We start from the raw sequence: 16,845 nt of genomic DNA, 5'->3' as shown, positions 1-16,845 counted from the left end.
GAGAGCCTGTGTGGCTGCCCAAACCCACCCACCTGTGTTCTGTCCCTGAGTCTGAGCTGTAGGATGAGGTGGGAATAGCCCGGAGTGGTGGGGTAGGTTGGTGGCTGTGGTAAGAAAAACAGAAATGAGTCCTGAAGATGCCTTAAAAAATTCAGAGACCAGGGAAAAACTACATCTTCTTCCCCCATTAGCAGTCCAAACAAGATTCTCTTTTTTTTTATGTTGATTTATTTTTGAGAGAAAGAGAGCACGTAAGCAGGGGAGGGGCAGAGAGAGAGGGAGACAGAGAATCCCAAGCAGGCTCCATGCTGTCAGCAAAGAGCCTGGTACATGGCTCAAACTCACAAACCGTGAGATCATGACCTGAGCCGAAATCAAGAGTTGGATGCTTAACTGACTGAGCCACCCAGGCGCCCCAAGATCCTAATTTATAAAATTTGTGTCCCAGTGACATGCATCCCCTATGCACATGCCAGATGCACAAGAGAGAACCCAAAGTACAGAAATGAATGGTTCTCTTCTCAGGGCCACTCTGGTCTATAAAGAACTTCTGTGCAGACTAGAAAAGGTGTCCCCTTTGCGTTGGTTCAGAGCAGAGTTCGACTAATAGCTTTGAGTTAAAAACAAACAGACAAACAAAAAAAACCCCACAGCAGTCTGTTTCTCTGGGCACGTAGCCCCTGGAGCACACAGCTTGCAAGTAGAGCGGGAGTGAACTTCCAGTCCCCACTTGCTCGCGCAGCTAGACGCCTTTGTGCAGAGTAGAAGCTGTACTCCCAAATGCATCAGCCACTCCTGATGCCTGGTATCCTAGAAGTCTGCGGGGTCTTCTCCCAGGGGCCTTGCTGGCCAGTGACACATTCATGCTGCTTGGCGTTGGTTTCTGAGACCACAGCGGCCTCAGCTGGCCCCTAGCCTGCCCATTAATACCTGTCCCTGTCAGCAGTGCCCAGGCCAAGGGTGGTTCAGAGTCTCGGAGCTGGCAGAGGGGCGCCCCACGGCCAGAGGCACTAAGACTTGGTCTCCTCCCAACAGACACCAGAGACCCTGATCTATGTTAGGCGCTGCTTTTGGAGAGCCCACGTCCTGGCTCTTCTTTGGCAATTTCTGACCCGAAACTGGCCGTCAACTTCAGGAATGCACATGATTTTCCAGAGCTATAGCTCACAGGTGATACGCCAGCAGCACAAATGGGTGAGGCGGTCCAGAATAGACAAGCTCACAGTGGTGGGAGCTGACCTCACTCCCGAGGCATTGGGTTACGCGTTGCCCAGTGTGCGCGGTGACGCCGTTCCGGGACACCCCTCCTGCAGAGGGTGTGCTGTCAGAGTGGTTTTCAGTAGGCTGTTATGAACTCCCCATGGGTGAGACGGCTTTGTGGTCAGATATGATTTCCAGCTCTCAGCTCACAGTGGGAATTGCATTTGGGCCAGCTGTGTGGGCAAATTTTGAACGATTCCTAACCTACCCTTTTCATTTCATATCTAGCAGCGGCCCCCAGCCGTTTGGAGGCTGGAGGATTGGGAAGAAAGAGAGGCTGGGAGCTCACAGTAGCCAAGAACTTAATATCTACTTCCTGTCCCCTTTCTTGGTTCTGAAAGGCCACTGGGAACAAGAGGAAATGTAGTTTGTCAGTGTTCTGAGCCCCTAAAGCGTGCAGAGCACCGTGCTAAGGAACAGAGGCCTGCGTACAAGGGCACTTCTCTCTGTGCCCTAGAAAGATGCCCTAGGGAGGAAAAGGGTGGGGTGTGGGCATCAGTGCCACCACTCCTTGTGGGGAAGGGTGATGGTAGCCCAGTGAAGCCGGCACTGGGGAAGAGCCCTGTAGTTACCTTGGGACCAGAGGCCTGGGAACTGAGAAGAAGAAAGCTGGCAGTTAGCAAATGGTTTTGATTTTTAAAACATACTGCTTCAAATCACCAGGCACACGATGATGCCCCTCACTTTTCGCTACAGATGCTGTGGGTAAACATAGGGCCCTTCCAGTGGACTGTGAGTGCCTCAGAGCCATGGCCATCCTGCTCCAAGCCTGTGGGCACACAAAGCGCAGGAGACCTCCCAGGGAAAGTGCTGCGCTGCCACAGGGCACTAACTTGTGTCCACATCCCCCTCCGCCTTGACCACACAGCTGACCTTGGGCCAGCTACCTGTTCTCTCCAAGTCTGTTTCTTCATGTATCCAGTGGCAGGAGAGCAGTGGTATCTATTTTCATACATTTGATTGTTGCTTGCATTAAAATGAAGGGTTCTTTTTTTTAATGCTTATTTAGTTTTGAGAGAAAGACAGCGTGAGCAGGGTTGGGCAGAGAGGGGGAGAATCCCAAGCAGGTCAGCGCAGATCCTGACGCGGGGCTCAATCCCACAAACCACAAGATCGTGACCTGAGCCGAAATCAAGAGTCAGACACTTAACCGACTGAACCACCCAGGCACCCAAAATGAGGTTATTTTAAAAGCATATTATAAACTAGAAAATACCAAGCATCAAGTTATTTCATTCATTTATTCAACAAATATTAAATGCCTACTGGGTACAGGCACCATGTAGTCAACAGTCCCAGGTATTCCAGACCCTCTTATAAACAGAAGCTGTTCCATCGATGTTTCTTTTTTTTTATTTTTATCTTTTTAACATTTACTATTGAGAGATAGAGCATGAGCATGGGAGGGGTGGAGAGAGGAGGAGACACAGAATCTGAAGGAGGCTCCAGGCCTTGTGCTGTTGGCACAGAGCCTGACGCGGGGCTCGAACTCAAAAACCGCGAGATCATGACCTGAGCCAAAGTCAGACGCTTAACTGACTGAGCCACCCAGGCGCCCCTATCGATGTTTCTTGAATTAAAGTGAAGCAGGAGTTGCCTGGAGTGTGTTCATGCAGCCGTGTGGTGGGAGCAGAGGGCAGGCGGAAAGGAAACTAACATGGTTTGAGTTCTTACCACGTGCCTGGCACGGGTTCCTCACAACAGCCACATGAGTCCTATGGGAACTCCATGGAGACCCAGGATGGTTAAGTAGCTTCCCCAGAGACACACAGGTACTAAGTGACAGATGCATATTTAAACTCAGTTCTGACTCCAAAATCTACCTCTTCCCTCTGGGCAGTAAGAGTGGTTGCAGAGTGCTCTTCTTGCCACAGAATGAGACCAGCCTGTTCCCTCTCTAACCTCTCTGATTTTCCTTCTTCCAAATATCCCCCAGGTCAATGACTCAGGCCAGATCCTAGCCAAAAATGGTCACTCTTGCCTCTAGGCCAGAAAGTGGGACTCGTGTGAAAGCAAAACAGGGTGAGGCTCTATGACCACAGGCCAAAACCTCATGTTCACAAGGGCACAGGTTTTAGGAAAACAATAGCCTTTGATGCCTGCTCAGGATTCCTTCAGTGGTAAGGCCCCAGGAGGCAACTCTCACCCAAACAACATACTCTTGGCAAAGGGAGGGTGGGTGTCTTTTCAGGCATAAAGCTACCAGCAAGGACCCAGAAATCACTCAAGGGAGTTGTTGATTTCCCCAGGGGATCTAGCTTTTGGAAATAAACTTAGCAAAGGATTCCATTGGCCTCCATCCTGAGGCCTGTCTTGCCTCTAACACCTTGGAGGGGAGGGAGATCATGGAACTTTTGTCCTTATGTAGGTTACCAGCTCAGCAACTGAGGCGTCCTTTTCTCAAGTTTAGCACCAGCTATTTATTCTGATAAAGAATTGGTAAAAAAACAAAACAAAACAAAACTAGTGAGGTTACTGTTTGGCTTGGTTTCCAAAAACCAGTCCCTGCAATTGGCAGTTATTTCCTAGACTTAATAGGTGTAGGAAAAAAGGACCTTTGCTGATGGTCAAGCATTTGACAGAAAATGAGAGTATTTCTGTGTTACTGAGGTACAGCTCCCAAAAATGAACACAGAGGCATCCAGGTGGGGTGGATCGTCAGAAGGATAGGGAATCTACAAGGCTGCGTTCAAAGCTGGGCAGACCCAGGGCTCCAGAGCCAGCAACACCAGAGAACTCCTGCCCACAGTGCTCAGGAAGGCAGCCTGACCTTGGGGCCCGGGGCACGTGGTGGAGGCCTCGGCTGCCCCCACCATTCAGTTCACAAGGTCTCAAACATCTCCTCCCCCTGAGAGTGATCACAGAGGCAGACAATGACATGGCTACAAGAGACATCAACCTGCAACCCCAACACAGTTTAGGTAGGGTGTTTTGTTCCAGAAGACACAAATAGCACCCATGGGCGGGGGTTCCCAGGGGGTAGATTTCAGTTTAGAATAAGGCAAAACACTGTAACTATTAGACATGCCTTTAGGTAATGTGCTCTCCCTCATGAAAGGTATTCAGGCCAGCACTAGAGGGTCACCCCCTCAGAAGTACTGTTAGGGCAAGCCCTGCCTTGCGCAGGATCCTAAGATCTCCTCCACTGTGTCTCTGGTTAGTACCGAATGAGCGGCTCCACAGTTGGAGCTTTAGAGACCGGACACATGCCGTGGCTGGGGGTGGCAGCAGCAGGCTTTGTGGAGGGCCTGATGCTTATGCCAGGCCTTGAGGGCAGGTGGGTAGGTTTGGGTAGGAAGGGAGGGCTCCAGCATGTTGCAGGGTCCAGGAAAGTTCCCTTTACCTGCAAAGCAAATGCACTCCTACTTAACTGGCTCCCAGAGTTGCAAAGGGGAATTAATTATTGTTTGTGATACACTTTAAGATTCCCCGATGAAAGACCTTGCATAAATGCAAATTAGTATTATTGTCATTAAAGGTGCTAGACGTCTGGCCTGCTGGCTAATGCCCTGGTATAGCTCTGAGAAGAAAAGAAAGCAAACTCCCGGCAGAACATTTGCTCTGGTTGCTCCAGAGCGCTAGAAGTGAGGAGAAGCAGGGCAAGGAGGGCTTGGCCCATGACTGCGAAGGTGAAGCCATCCAACCCTGACCAGAATTAGCATGCAGCTCTCTGCTCTAAGAGTCAAGTGTCTGTGTACCTCCGAGGGCCAGGGCCCTGCTCAGATTCATTCCCTGATTGCCGCAGGATCCGGCCTGTTACTAGAGCAGGAGCTATCCATGACTGAGTGAGTGTTTGCTTGTCCACTGGTCTGAAGGATGGAAGGAAGGTGGCCAGGATAGATGCTGGCCACCCAATGTTGGGGTCCTATGTCAGATCTAGAGACAAAGGGAGAGATCTAGAAATCTCAGACATGTGTGATATCCCTGACAATACTTATTAAGGCTTTGAGAGAACCCCTCTAGCAAAGCACAGGGAGAGGTCATTCATTAATTACTGTTTCCACGAAAGCCACTGTCTCTGGCTAAAGTGGTTGGATTGCTACCAAAGTAATAATAATAATAATAAGTGGATAGTAGTGTTTTAGACCTGGAAGTGAACTCAGAAGCCATCCCTTCACTTTCCAGGTGAGGCAGTGTGGGGTGCGGAGAGGTGAGGTGGCCCATCCCAAGTCGCATAGCCAGTAAGAAGCAGAGCCAGGATCACACTTCAGGCCTCCCCATTCCTAGTCTACAGCTCAATTATCTCAAGATCATAATACCTCCCATTTTATAGCACTTTCCAGACATAGTACTTCTCAACAACCCTGGAGATTTTAAGATCCCAAATGACCTTACTATTAAAGGACCTTCTGCCCTCTGCTCTTCTGGGGCTCATTATTTGGAGAACATTTATGATGCCTCTTATGTGCACCTGGGTAGATTGCACATGTCCTCCCCGTACTTCCTTTTCCTTCTCGCGGACATTCAGAGTAGGCCTCATTCTTCACGCAGGTGCTTTAGTACTTCCGGGAACCCGAGGGACAAGCGAGAGGGAGGCCAAGCTCATCCCTTTGTCCCTTGTCATTGCAGTCATGATTCTACTGAAAAGCCACCTGATGCAGGTCCCTAGAGGGGGACTAAAGATACCAGTCAACACCTCTAGACACATAAACCTACAAGAGGGAGGGCCATTTAGCAGGGGTTTGTAAGAACGAATGTGAGCTGGCAGTAAGTAACTCTCTGAATTCATTCCTGGGCTGTCGGCCGTTCGGTGTTAATGGAGGAGACCAAATGTAGCTAACCTGGTGCTTGGGAGGGGAGGATCCCCAAAGCAGAGCACTGGAGAAATCCCCGAACGCAAAGAGGAGTCCGAGTGACTCGGTGTCACACGGCAGCCCCAGAAGTAGGGCCCCGGCCTCCACACGCCATCTCCAGCTCTCTCTCCTCTGGAAACCATGGCGGTGTGGAAAAAACGTGTCCTTTGGAGTCCAGCAGCTAGCAGCTCTGGATTTATAAATAGCATTGCCACCAGTTACCTGCGTGATCTTAGAAAGCTGCTTTGCGTCTCTGAATCATAGATTTCTCATTGGCAGAAACAGAGATAATAATACCTCCCCGGCAGTAGGCCCATCAGGAGAAGTAAACGTAAATAATATAGATGGAAACAAATAGCATGAAGTCTAGCACGTAGCAGGCACCCTCCCTCCTTTACGCTTATGGCTTCCAGGTTTTTTGTTTTTGTTTTTTTTTTTCTAACCGCAATCCACGGGAAGATATTTATTTTATAACCTAATTCTGTCTTTATAACTAAAACAAAAGTTTCGTGAAAAACTGTTTCCCCTCGCCACATGTGATACACTCTGACTTTGTTTCATGTTAATGCTGCTTGGGACCCACTAAATTGATTTCACAACGCACTGCAACCGTGATACCAATCATTTGAACCAGCCCATTTGATACCATGTGTGGATCTCATTTACCCACGTTGTGTGTCCTTCATTTCCTTCCAGCCCTGGCTCTCTGTAACTGGCACACGGGGCCAGAGCTGCCCATGCAGAGCATGCACAGGGCCCCGGGCTTGGTGCAGGGTGCAAAGAGCCCTACGGAGCAGGTGGGCTCCTCCCCCGTGCTCCTCCCCACCCTCCGCGGTGCCCCTCAGAATGACTGAGAGGACCCATAAGGCTCCCCGCCTGCCACGGTTCTGCCTCCTGCCAGCCTGCTGGAGAACTTCGCTATACTCCCAGCCCAGCATAGCCCACCTGAAGTTTCTGTCAAGGCCCCTGGAGCCCAGCAGGGAGGGTGGGCCTCGGGCAGCCTCTCCCATTGAATACTTCCTTCCTTTGGAATCGCTGCTCTCCCATCTGTGAGCCCCGAGAGCCAGATGTCTGCGGATCTTATTTCAGCTGCCAGGCAGAGGGATTAGAATAGAAAGAAGAGGGACCCTGGCTATCCTTGCTGCCCCTCCCCTCGGTCTGCAAGGGGTACCTGTGAACACCCAGCTTGGGGGTGGGGGGGGTGGCGAATACTCAGCTGGAGTGACGAAAAGCTGGGCCCAGAAGCAGGAGGCAGGGGCCCAGGCATCCACGGAAGACATGAGCTGCAGCCTCCAGATGCCGAGTCTAAGTGGAGAACCCAAATTCACAGCCAGGCAAACACCACTTTAAAGCTCCAGGGAGACTCTCTAGGGAGGACAGGATTGTTTATGCCCCAAAGAGTCCATCTCCTAAGTGTTTCCCTGGCACTGTGGGGGTCTGGCACTCTCCTGCGGAGGCTGATGCCTGGCAGTGCTGAGCGGGAGCCTTGAGGCACAATCCCCACTGGAGTGTGACTTGGGGCCTTGGACACACACTCCCACTCCGCATGGCCAGCTCGGCTGGGACCCTGAGCAATTCCTCTTCGAGGTCTATCCTTTGGTTTTTCCCCCTTTGCTGACTAAGAAGGGGAGAGTAATCTGTGACCTTGGCAGTGACTCACTGCCATCAGATGGGCGGTCAGCGTCTCCCCAGCACAGGTGAGCGTAGGAGTAGCTCTCGTCCTGGCCAGGCCTGTGGAGGGATCCCGACACCCTTCACGGGCATCCACACAGCCATCCGCGGGAGCAGTGCTCAGCTCCTATTCATGCAGCCCTGGGCAGAGGGAGAAGACCGGTGCCCGCCGCCGAGGCACCTGCCATCTGAGGCACAGTGAGGGAAACAGGATGAGCACAGGACTGTGGCTCTGCTCTGGGTCCCCAGGCAGTGCCATACTCCCTAGCCCCCCCCCCACCGCCCCCAACACCCGCTGTCCAGCTTCAGCCCAACCATGTGCACCCCTTCATCTCAGCCCCCTCCCCACCCAGAGGCCAGGCCTTTCTCAGTGGCCACAAGGTACCCCCTCCTCCCAGCCTCTCATTGAATAGGTTCAGGATGCAAACAGCATCAGGCTGAGAGGAATGCGAGCACTGCCCCTAGCTCCAGGGCCTCCAGCTGGCCGTGGGCACTTCTTCACTCATGCACCAAGTTAGCATTCACTTGCTGTGAGGCCCAAAGGAAGGTGAGCACTACTGGGCAGTAAGGACGAACCATCCCTAAATTCTGCTGTCCAGAGACTTACAGAGAAAACCTATACTAACAGCCATGACTGTCGTGTGCTGTGTTAGAGGAGCCACCATTTTCTCCGGCTCTCAGTTTTCCCTTCCCTGTAGTGATTGGACTATATGACCTCTGAGATTTCCTTTTGTTCCAAAATGTTATAATTCTAAAGTACGTCTTTAAGCCAAATGTCTACATTCATTAGAAATATTTATTGCATTGTTGTGTGTTGAGCCCCACACCAAACCTGGGATGCCAAGGCGGTTGAATATGACCATCTTGCCGTCGAGGAGTGTGTGGTGGCTATGGAAGAACGGTTGGAATGTGACGGATGTGTGCCCCCAGAGATGGGGCCCAGTGGAGGATGGGAGCCCTGTGGCTGGGGGAGGCTCAGGAGCCCATAAGGACTACCCATCCCTCCCTCTCATTTGGCCAGCTGACCTCTGCTGTCCTCCTTGGCCGCCTTCTCATGCACTGTGCCAGAGGGTTCCAAGGGGGCAGACATACCTGCAGCCCTGGGGACAAGGCCTCACTCCTGCAGTTGCAGAAGCTGGCTGCAAGCTTCTGTAGTCCAAAGGAACTGGCCAGGCTCCAGAGGGCCTCCTTGGAGGGCCTCAGAAGGAGAGAGAACCACTAGGTAATTTTGATCATTTTAGTAAGCATTTAAAAATACCCTGTGATTTAGAAGGAGCCAGATTCCATCCCAATACTTTGATGTCTAGAAATGGATCTCGGTTGGTTGGTTGTTGAAGTCCTCCTAAAACAGCATTTGATTTAATTCAACACATACTGAGACTACAGTCTCAGCCCGTCGGCAGTCTCACAGGCGAGGAGCCCGAGCTGCACAAGACATCGTCTAGACACCAATCTAAACATTCCAGACTCAAGTCAGACCATGGCTGGGCCTGAGGTTGGAGGCCCGGTGTGCCGTGGAATCCAGCGGAGGGGAGATTGCTTCCAGCTGGGGGTGGGGGCTGCCGCCCGAAGCTGTGAGCTCGTGATGCTGTGTTCCCAGCAAGATATCAAGCCTTTGCATCTCAAGCGTGTTGATTTTCTTGTTTTGCAAGTTCGGACCCCCTAAAAACGAAGCAGCCGTGCTCAAGGATCGACACATTTAGGGAAATTGTGTGAACCAGTTACAACCACTTGCTTGTTCCTAGAGCCCACGCCAGAGAGCCAGGCGGACATCGCCTGGGGCGCAGCTACAAAATAAGCTTCCATTGTGCCAGTCACTTGCCCACCAAGGCTCCCGGAGTCGGATGGGCAGACTTCACAGGGGCCTTTGGAGGGTTCGGGGTGAAGGGCATTGGAGTAGACGCAGGTCTCTTTGTAGAGATCCTATTTTAAGGTTGACTCCTCTGACACGAGGAGAGTAACCTCAGATGAGTCAGTATTTACAGTGGCCCGTCCAGGACAATGAGGACCAGGCAAGACCACGAGAAATGATTAGCAGGACTTTGTCTCACTATTTACAGGACTGCTTTGATTTTCAGACCACAATCGGTTTTCATATGACTGATTAAAAACATGTGCCAGTTGAAGTCACAGCTGCAGCAGAAAAGTGGGGAAAGAAATGGGCCTTAGATGTTTTGGAACTTGCCTCTCTTTGCAAAAATGCATTCTGACTTGATTTATATTTCCTTGATTTCCTGACAACGAGGGTCGTGTCCCCAAACCACTTCTCCCACCCCGCCCCTCTCCACCACCACGTTGGCCTGACTCTGGCAGACATCCTAAGGCTCATCTCATGATTGCCCAGAGAAAAAAGATTTTCGAATTCCAAAAAGAGACTACCAAGCCCTGTTTTGGAAGAAGATAATCGTTTAGGCTTTTATACAATACAAAGTCCCAAGTAAGCAAGGCTGAAGGCAGCAAGACCCCAGGGTCTCCGGCCTGTGGGAAGATGTGCCCCAGTGGCACCAGGATCAGGGCACCACTGGGCACGTGAACTCACTAAGCCTGCGTTTTCCTGCCTGCAGACAGAGAGTGGGGCTTCCTGCCACACTGACAGCCATGCTTCACCCGCTCCACGGGGCCCCTTCCCCTTCTCCAGAGTCCCCAACCCGTTTGGGCCTTGTTTTCTGTTTCTGTTAGAATTTTCTTAAAGCCATATCAGTTCACACGTTCAAATGTGGATTTTTATTCGTTTGAAAATATCCATTGAATAAATACAGAACTGCAATTCCCATAGGGAAAACCCCTATAGATGAGCCCTTTTTGGACACAGTTCCTAAATGCCTTCACCTGAAGGCGTCTGCAGATTTCCCTAATGGTCCCTGTCATAACTTTCCAGAACCCCTTCGCCAGAACACGCCAGTTACTAACAACCTGCTGTGGAGCCTCCCCTCGGTGGGACGGCACAGGGACGGCTGGGGAACTGGTCTTCCGTCCCTGTCGTGCGCTGCCTGTGGTGCCACTAAACGTCTCCTCAGGACCCTGCAGTGTTCATCGCTGACCGTGTCTTGTTTGTGAAAAGGCGCCGCGGATGGTAACAGCCACCACTACCGCCTTTCCGCACTGCCACCACCTGTGACACGCTGGGCCCCAGGCTTGGCCGGGGCCCTCACTTAACAGGTGAAGGATCAAGACCCAAAGAAGTTAAATGGCTTGCTCAAGGTCACATGGGCGTCTCAGAACCATAAGTAGGTGGCACTAAGAGACCATCAGGTATAAATCTTCCTGCTCTGGGTGAGGACACTGAGTCCCGGTTCTGAATGACACAACAAGCCAAGGCCTGCACTAGAACCCATGTCTCCGTGGTTCAGTACTCTTTCCACCTGACCCACGGACTGCCCCTCACGATACCTGGTGACCTGAACAGAAGGCCTATGTGGGGACCCAGCCAACTTGGGCGCCCCCATCACGGGCCGCCAGAGCCCTGTGATTCTTAAACATCCCTCTAGTTCACGGCTGCAGCTTCCTCCCTGACCAAGCCTTTGACCAGAGCTACACACAGGAACACAGCCAGCAGCTCGGGCAGAAGACAAAGAGGGTGCCGGTGGCTGTGACCGCACAGCCCATCCTCAGATAACCCAAGCGTGCCGCTGGCACCTCCGGACTGGATTTTAAGAGATGCGCCGTGTCCTGAAAAGTTTGGCTGGGTGTCCCCCCGCCGAGACTGGCCATCTCTGTCCCTCCGACTGCCCTGCTCAATGTGATAAGCGAGAGATCATCCAACAAGCCGTGACAGAAAGGATGAACCGAGGGCAAGGACCCTATGTCCTCTTGTTCCACACAGGGGCTCCCTCTTCTGCTGCCCCCACAGACTCAGAGCCTCTCCCCTCGGACCCAGCTTCGTCCCCACGGTAACCGTTGACATCTACTGATCATCTATGACGCCAGGCACCAGACCAAGTGCTCACTTGGGCCATCTCATTGAACCCTCACGAGGATTACCCTTTAAGGCAATTGAAGGTTACTTTTCCCCTTTTGTAGTTGAAGAAATTAAAGCCGGAGAGGTGAGTCACTTGCCCAAGCGATAGAGCCAGTAAAGAGCAGCGTTGGTCCTCGAGCCCAGGTGTGCTGGCTCCGGAGCGCACACGACACTCACCCCCGCGGCCTTCACAGCCCACGGCCTACAGGGCTCTGCTCTGTAGATGAAGGATCTGACTCCTTGAGAAAGGAAGAGATTTCCTGCCAAGCGCCCGCTCCCTGACTCCTGGACCGAGGGGTCTGTCTGCCACACTCCCTGTCGGGCCCGGGAGCCGAGGCCTGGCCGCTAGCCACTCCTGCTCTGAATTCATGGAAAACCTACCCAGCCGCAGCCTGGGGTCTGTTCTTTAAGCTTCATTCTTCCTACTTGAGACTCTGGGATTGGACCGAGCTGTGATTTTATAAAACCCGGAGCAGAGGGACTGAGACCAGTGAAGAAGGTCAGAACCTTACTTTGTCCTAAGGCATATTCAGCTCGAATTTGGTCTAAAAATAAATTCCCTTCCAGCGTGAATAGAAATGATGAGTTTGACTGACTCAAGGCCTCTCTCCCCACGGGTCCTCCCGGCCAGTTAGCGCGGAGGTGAGGAGACCTCCCCTCCCCCACCCTGCCGCACACTTACACTTTAAAGCGTGCCATACGTTTTGTCTTTGGGTCAAAGAGTTTTTCAAAAGGTGATAGATGACTAGTGCCTTTGGCAAGCTATACCCTGGGCACTTCTCCATTTTCTCTGATAAGAAGTGAAATAAATGAAAACAGCACTTTAAAAAAAATAAATCTGTAAATGGGTGGGAGCCAGTTGTCATTTTCCCCTTCCTCCTCCTCCCTCTCCCTGAACTGGCTTCGTGAGGAGCCCAGTGGGGCAGCGCCCGCTGACAACAGCCGGGAGCCTCATGCCTTTAAATAGCCCTTCTCCACACTGCTTCCCCTTCGCGTCACACAGCTCGCCCTGGAGGGAAAGCCCAGGACAGAACAGGAAACTTTAGAACTTTCTGAAGAAGGAAAGAACTTAACTCTAAAGCTTGCTCCCTCTTGCCAAGACCTTTTGGTCTAAGGAGCTGGTAGTGTTGCAGCCCCTACCCCAGAAGTTTCCGAGGAAGAACAGCTGATCAGATTTGTTTGGGGACTCGTGGGACTCTGGACCTGAAGCGAGAGGGAGGGAGGGAGGGGGCGGGCCCCAGGCCCAGCCAGTGTCGTCCACTCATCGGGTGCCTTTCGGGGGGCCGACTTGTAACTTGGGGAGGGGGCACCACCCTGCCCAGTGGTTCTGGGGTCGGCCGTGCCCCACAGGACCCCTCAGGCAGCAAAGCAAGTACAGTGGACGTCGGCAGCAGCCTGTCAATCGCTGACTGTCGAGGATGGGCCACCAGTGAACACATGCATGTCGCTGGGCAAACAGCAGCAAATGAAACATGGGTGGGGAAGGAGTGGCCCGCACACTGGGTGGCTGCAGACAGTTGACAAGATCCCTTCCTACACTGTCCCGTGCAAGTGTCACCTGGGGTTGGACGCGTCACGCCTGCTCGTGGTGGGAGACACAGCCCAGGGCCTTGCATGCCCTGCCAGCCTCGCTCTAGGTCTGTGGCTCTCTGGACCCCACGCAACCCGTCCTGTCCATCAGGACAACTGTGGTGGTGCAACTGGCTGGAAAGGGCTTTGAGGTCACGGGTCCCAGAGACGGTGACAGCGTGGCCGGCTCAGGCCCGTGTTAAGCAGGATGTGGATGGAGGAGGCTGCTCTATCCTTCAAAGTGTCGGCATAATTGGAAGTCTGAGAACGGACTGCAGCCTCTCCTTCGGTGCCTACGTGTCACATTTGTCTGCCTTCTGAGGCTACTCTCTCACCTTCTTGAACAGCGTGCAATAGACATGCGTTAACGCCTCCTGCAACCCGGTGGCCATCCGTAGTTACCTTAATTACAGCCGTGAAGGTCTCGCTGAGGGGCCAGCTGAGGATGCCGTCGACGGGATGGCCTGTGGGGTCACTGAAAGATGTGCTCCCTGCTTTCCAGGGCCCACTGCGCAGCCCGGCAAGTATGACACGTAGCGTACATGACAGAGGGAGAGAACCTCTTGGTAGCCAGGGAGGACTTGACATTTGACCTGAGCACGAGTGAAGCCCAGAGGTGGAAAATGACATGTGTGAGGAAGAGCAGGGGGCCAGATTGGAGCGGGGGGCTTGCGTCCTGGACCATGCGTGGGCGTCGGGGAGTCTGTGACCTCCTCCGATTCCAGGAGGCTGGAGGGCATACCTGCAATTTTTCTGGAAGAGGATCCTTAGCTTTCTTAGCTTCCCAGGGGAGGGGTGCATGCGCCCCAAAATGGAAGGGCAAACACAGCTCTTTTAACATGTTGGAGCCAGATAGTGACAATCGTGGGGTGCCAGGCTGCAAGTCCGGGGAACATGCAGGGTCGTGGTTGGGTAGCGACAGGGATGCGCACTCAAAGAAAAGGTCTCTACTTGCAGCAGAAGGGTGAAGCAAGCCCGTGTCCGGGGGGAGAAACAGCCTTGTGCAGCAGCTCCGTTGAAAGGTAGTAAGACCTGGAGCCAGGGGGTGTCACAAAGGACGGAGGGACATTGTGGAGGAGGAGGAAGAACATCAGGATGAATTCACCGCAGGGCTTTAGGGAGCCATGGGAGCCGTGGAAACAGGGTTCTGTTACAGAAGCACAGATGGGCCAAAGGAAGTTCAAAGACCTAATATTGGGGAGTCCTTCATTCGGAGCACACTGGTTTGAATTACAGAGACATCCAGATCGCAGTGTCCCGCAGGTGGCTGGAACGTGGGGCCGGAAGTCTGGGAGGGAAATGAGGGCGGAGGGGCCCAGGTTGCGTGCTTCTGTGCTAAGGAGGCCGAGGCTGAGAACGGCGCCGGGTGTGAGGGGCTGGGGCGGTGAGGGGGGCGGGGGGGGCCAAGATGGGAGGGTCCCGGTGAGAGAGCTCATCCGGGGAGCACGGCAAGGAGAAGGGAGGTAGGAGACCTAGGATGTGGGATGTCACGCCGGAGAAGAGCTTCCTGAGAGAGGAGGCAGCACATAAAGGCCACACTGAGGCCGCGGAGGCCAGGCCTGCAAAAGCCAGACACAGTGGCGACACTGGAAAGAAGTCTCAGTTGACTTGGTATTGGGGCAGCGGGAGGGCAGTCGGGTGTCATTGCAACTGCACTGTGGGACCCCAGGGCCTGTTGAATTGTGTAGGGCCACTCACCCCTGCACCGTGGGAGCCCTGTTTGCGGCCTTTGTGGTACTGGTGGTGACAGGGCCTCTCGGTGGCCCGTCCTAGTTCATGTTGTGATTCTGAATGAGCCGCTCTGGATAAGTAAGGTGTGACTACCCTGCCCTCATGTGAGCCGGGGGTGGGGAAAGAGAAGTAGGAGGCAAGCCTGGGTGACCAGGGGCCGAGGGCGCCTACCCCGCCCCTCCACTTCCTACCTCACCTTTTGTCTTAGGGCAGAGCTTTGCGTTTCCCAGCTCACAGCAAGCCACCCCTCGCCCCCTGTCGCTGCCCCGGCTGTTTCTTGCCTAGAACACCCCTAATGCCTACTCCCCCTCCACCATCACTGACGGTGCGAGCCTGGTGCCTCACGGTGCCTCCACAGGAACCCTTACCGCCTCAGCTGGCACTGATTATGTGTTTGTCTTCTCTAAACTGGGATCTCCTGTGCGGCAAGGGCCGTCTAGGTCACCTCGAAGCCCCTTGCACCGCATACCGTGCCTGGCAGGGTGGGCCCATGTAGGACGTGGAGCCTGTCTCTACAGATTCGAATCTGGGTTCCAGAAAGGCCAGACGGTCTGCCCCAGATCCCGTCGCCAGTCTGTGACTGACCAAGGAACATTCTCTTGGTACCCAGCCTGGCTTTCTTTCCAGTAGACCAAACTGCACATATATTTGGAAATAAGTGGAGACCATGGAACGCTTAGCAATCCTTTTTCTTAGACCCTCTTTGTCTCATCCAACTGAATGAAGAGTACAATTCTCTTTATACTTCAGGTCACAGAAACGACTGGGTGGCTGGCTTGGCCACTGTCTGGCTTGTCGCGGGGATCAGGCCCGTCTTTGGCCCGGGAAAAGCAGAGGGAGACTGAGCACTGATGTCTAATAGGAACTGGCCGCCAGGAAGGTCTGCATACGGGCCCTTGAAATGTCCACACAAGATAGCACAGTAGTGAACTGTGTGTACCTCCCTTGGAAAAATCCAGAGGGCTTTGCATCAGCAGGGAAGGGAAATCCAACCCCAGATGCACGAACAATAAATAACAACTGTTCTGAGTTAGGTTGAAAGCTCTGAATTGCACTTTTTTTCAAGTTGTTTGTGCTAACCACAACTTTTTTCTCCCCCTCTTTCCCACCAGGGCTTATTTCAAAACCTTTGTCCCTCAGTTCCAGGAGGCAGCGTTTGCCAATGGAAAGCTCTAGGAAACACCAGTCTTGAGAAGCGGCCAGCCAGACTGCTCTGTCCACATGCGTGTCAGCACATATGGCGGCTTCCTGGAAGCCACTTGGAATGCCTTCATGGCAGCGTTTTGCTCACACAGCGGCTTTGCACGCCCCGCCTGGGACCCAGACTGAAGCTGGCCGGCGGCAACCTGGCCCCCACCTCCGGCTGCTCTCTCTTTGTTTCCTTCAGTATATTTCTAGTTGGAAGAAATAAAATCACAAATTATGACAAACTATTTTTCCGGGGAAAGGAAGACACCACAAATGCACACACCCTTATTCCAGGAAAGCCTTTGTCTCCAAGACCTTGTCTAAGTTTTAACATTAAACCCCCCTTTGCTTTTATTTGTCCCTAAAACTAGTGTCACGAGTGTGTGTGTGTGTGTGTGTGTTTTACACCCAACATTTCCCACTTGGGGCAGTTCTCCATCAAGAAAGGTGCTGCCTGAATGAATCTGACCACCCTGCGTGGTTTCAGCCACCCAGCAAGCCAGGCCCAAGACTGGGGCTCAGGAACAACTGGGTCCAGCACCCCCACCCCCACCCCTCCAGCTCCCTGAGTGGGCGCCCTGTGCAGAGTTTGCTGAGTCAGCCAGTGAATCCGTCCTTCCCTCTCTCACGTCACCCCTCCCTAGGCTGATAGGAGGCCTACTTGGGCTCATGCGG

The 16,845-nt window shown here is 53.0% G+C and overlaps 1 protein-coding gene across 4 annotated transcripts in view; it reads left to right on the top strand.

The window, feature by feature from the left end:
• BABAM2 (BRISC and BRCA1 A complex member 2) overlaps positions 1–16,537 on the top strand; it is a 397,415-nt gene extending 380,878 nt beyond the window's left edge. For 3 of the 4 annotated variants that reach the window (XM_053201072.1, XM_015064178.3, XM_053201074.1), the window contains one exon: positions 16,095–16,537. In XM_053201072.1, coding sequence (XP_053057047.1) covers positions 16,095–16,158 — 64 coding nt within the window. In that variant the 3' untranslated portion in view covers positions 16,159–16,537. Of the gene's footprint in view, positions 1–13,598; positions 13,789–16,094 lie in introns of those variants that run through there. The other variant, XM_053201073.1, reaches the window with a different exon arrangement.
• The last annotated feature ends 308 nt before the right edge of the window (positions 16,538–16,845 follow it).

The sequence above is a fragment of the Acinonyx jubatus genome, chromosome A3 (assembly GCF_027475565.1).
Source record: "Acinonyx jubatus isolate Ajub_Pintada_27869175 chromosome A3, VMU_Ajub_asm_v1.0, whole genome shotgun sequence".
NCBI lineage: Eukaryota > Metazoa > Chordata > Mammalia > Carnivora > Felidae > Acinonyx > Acinonyx jubatus.
Note: the sequence above shows the minus strand (reverse complement) of the source record. Positions and strands in the feature narration are given on the sequence as shown.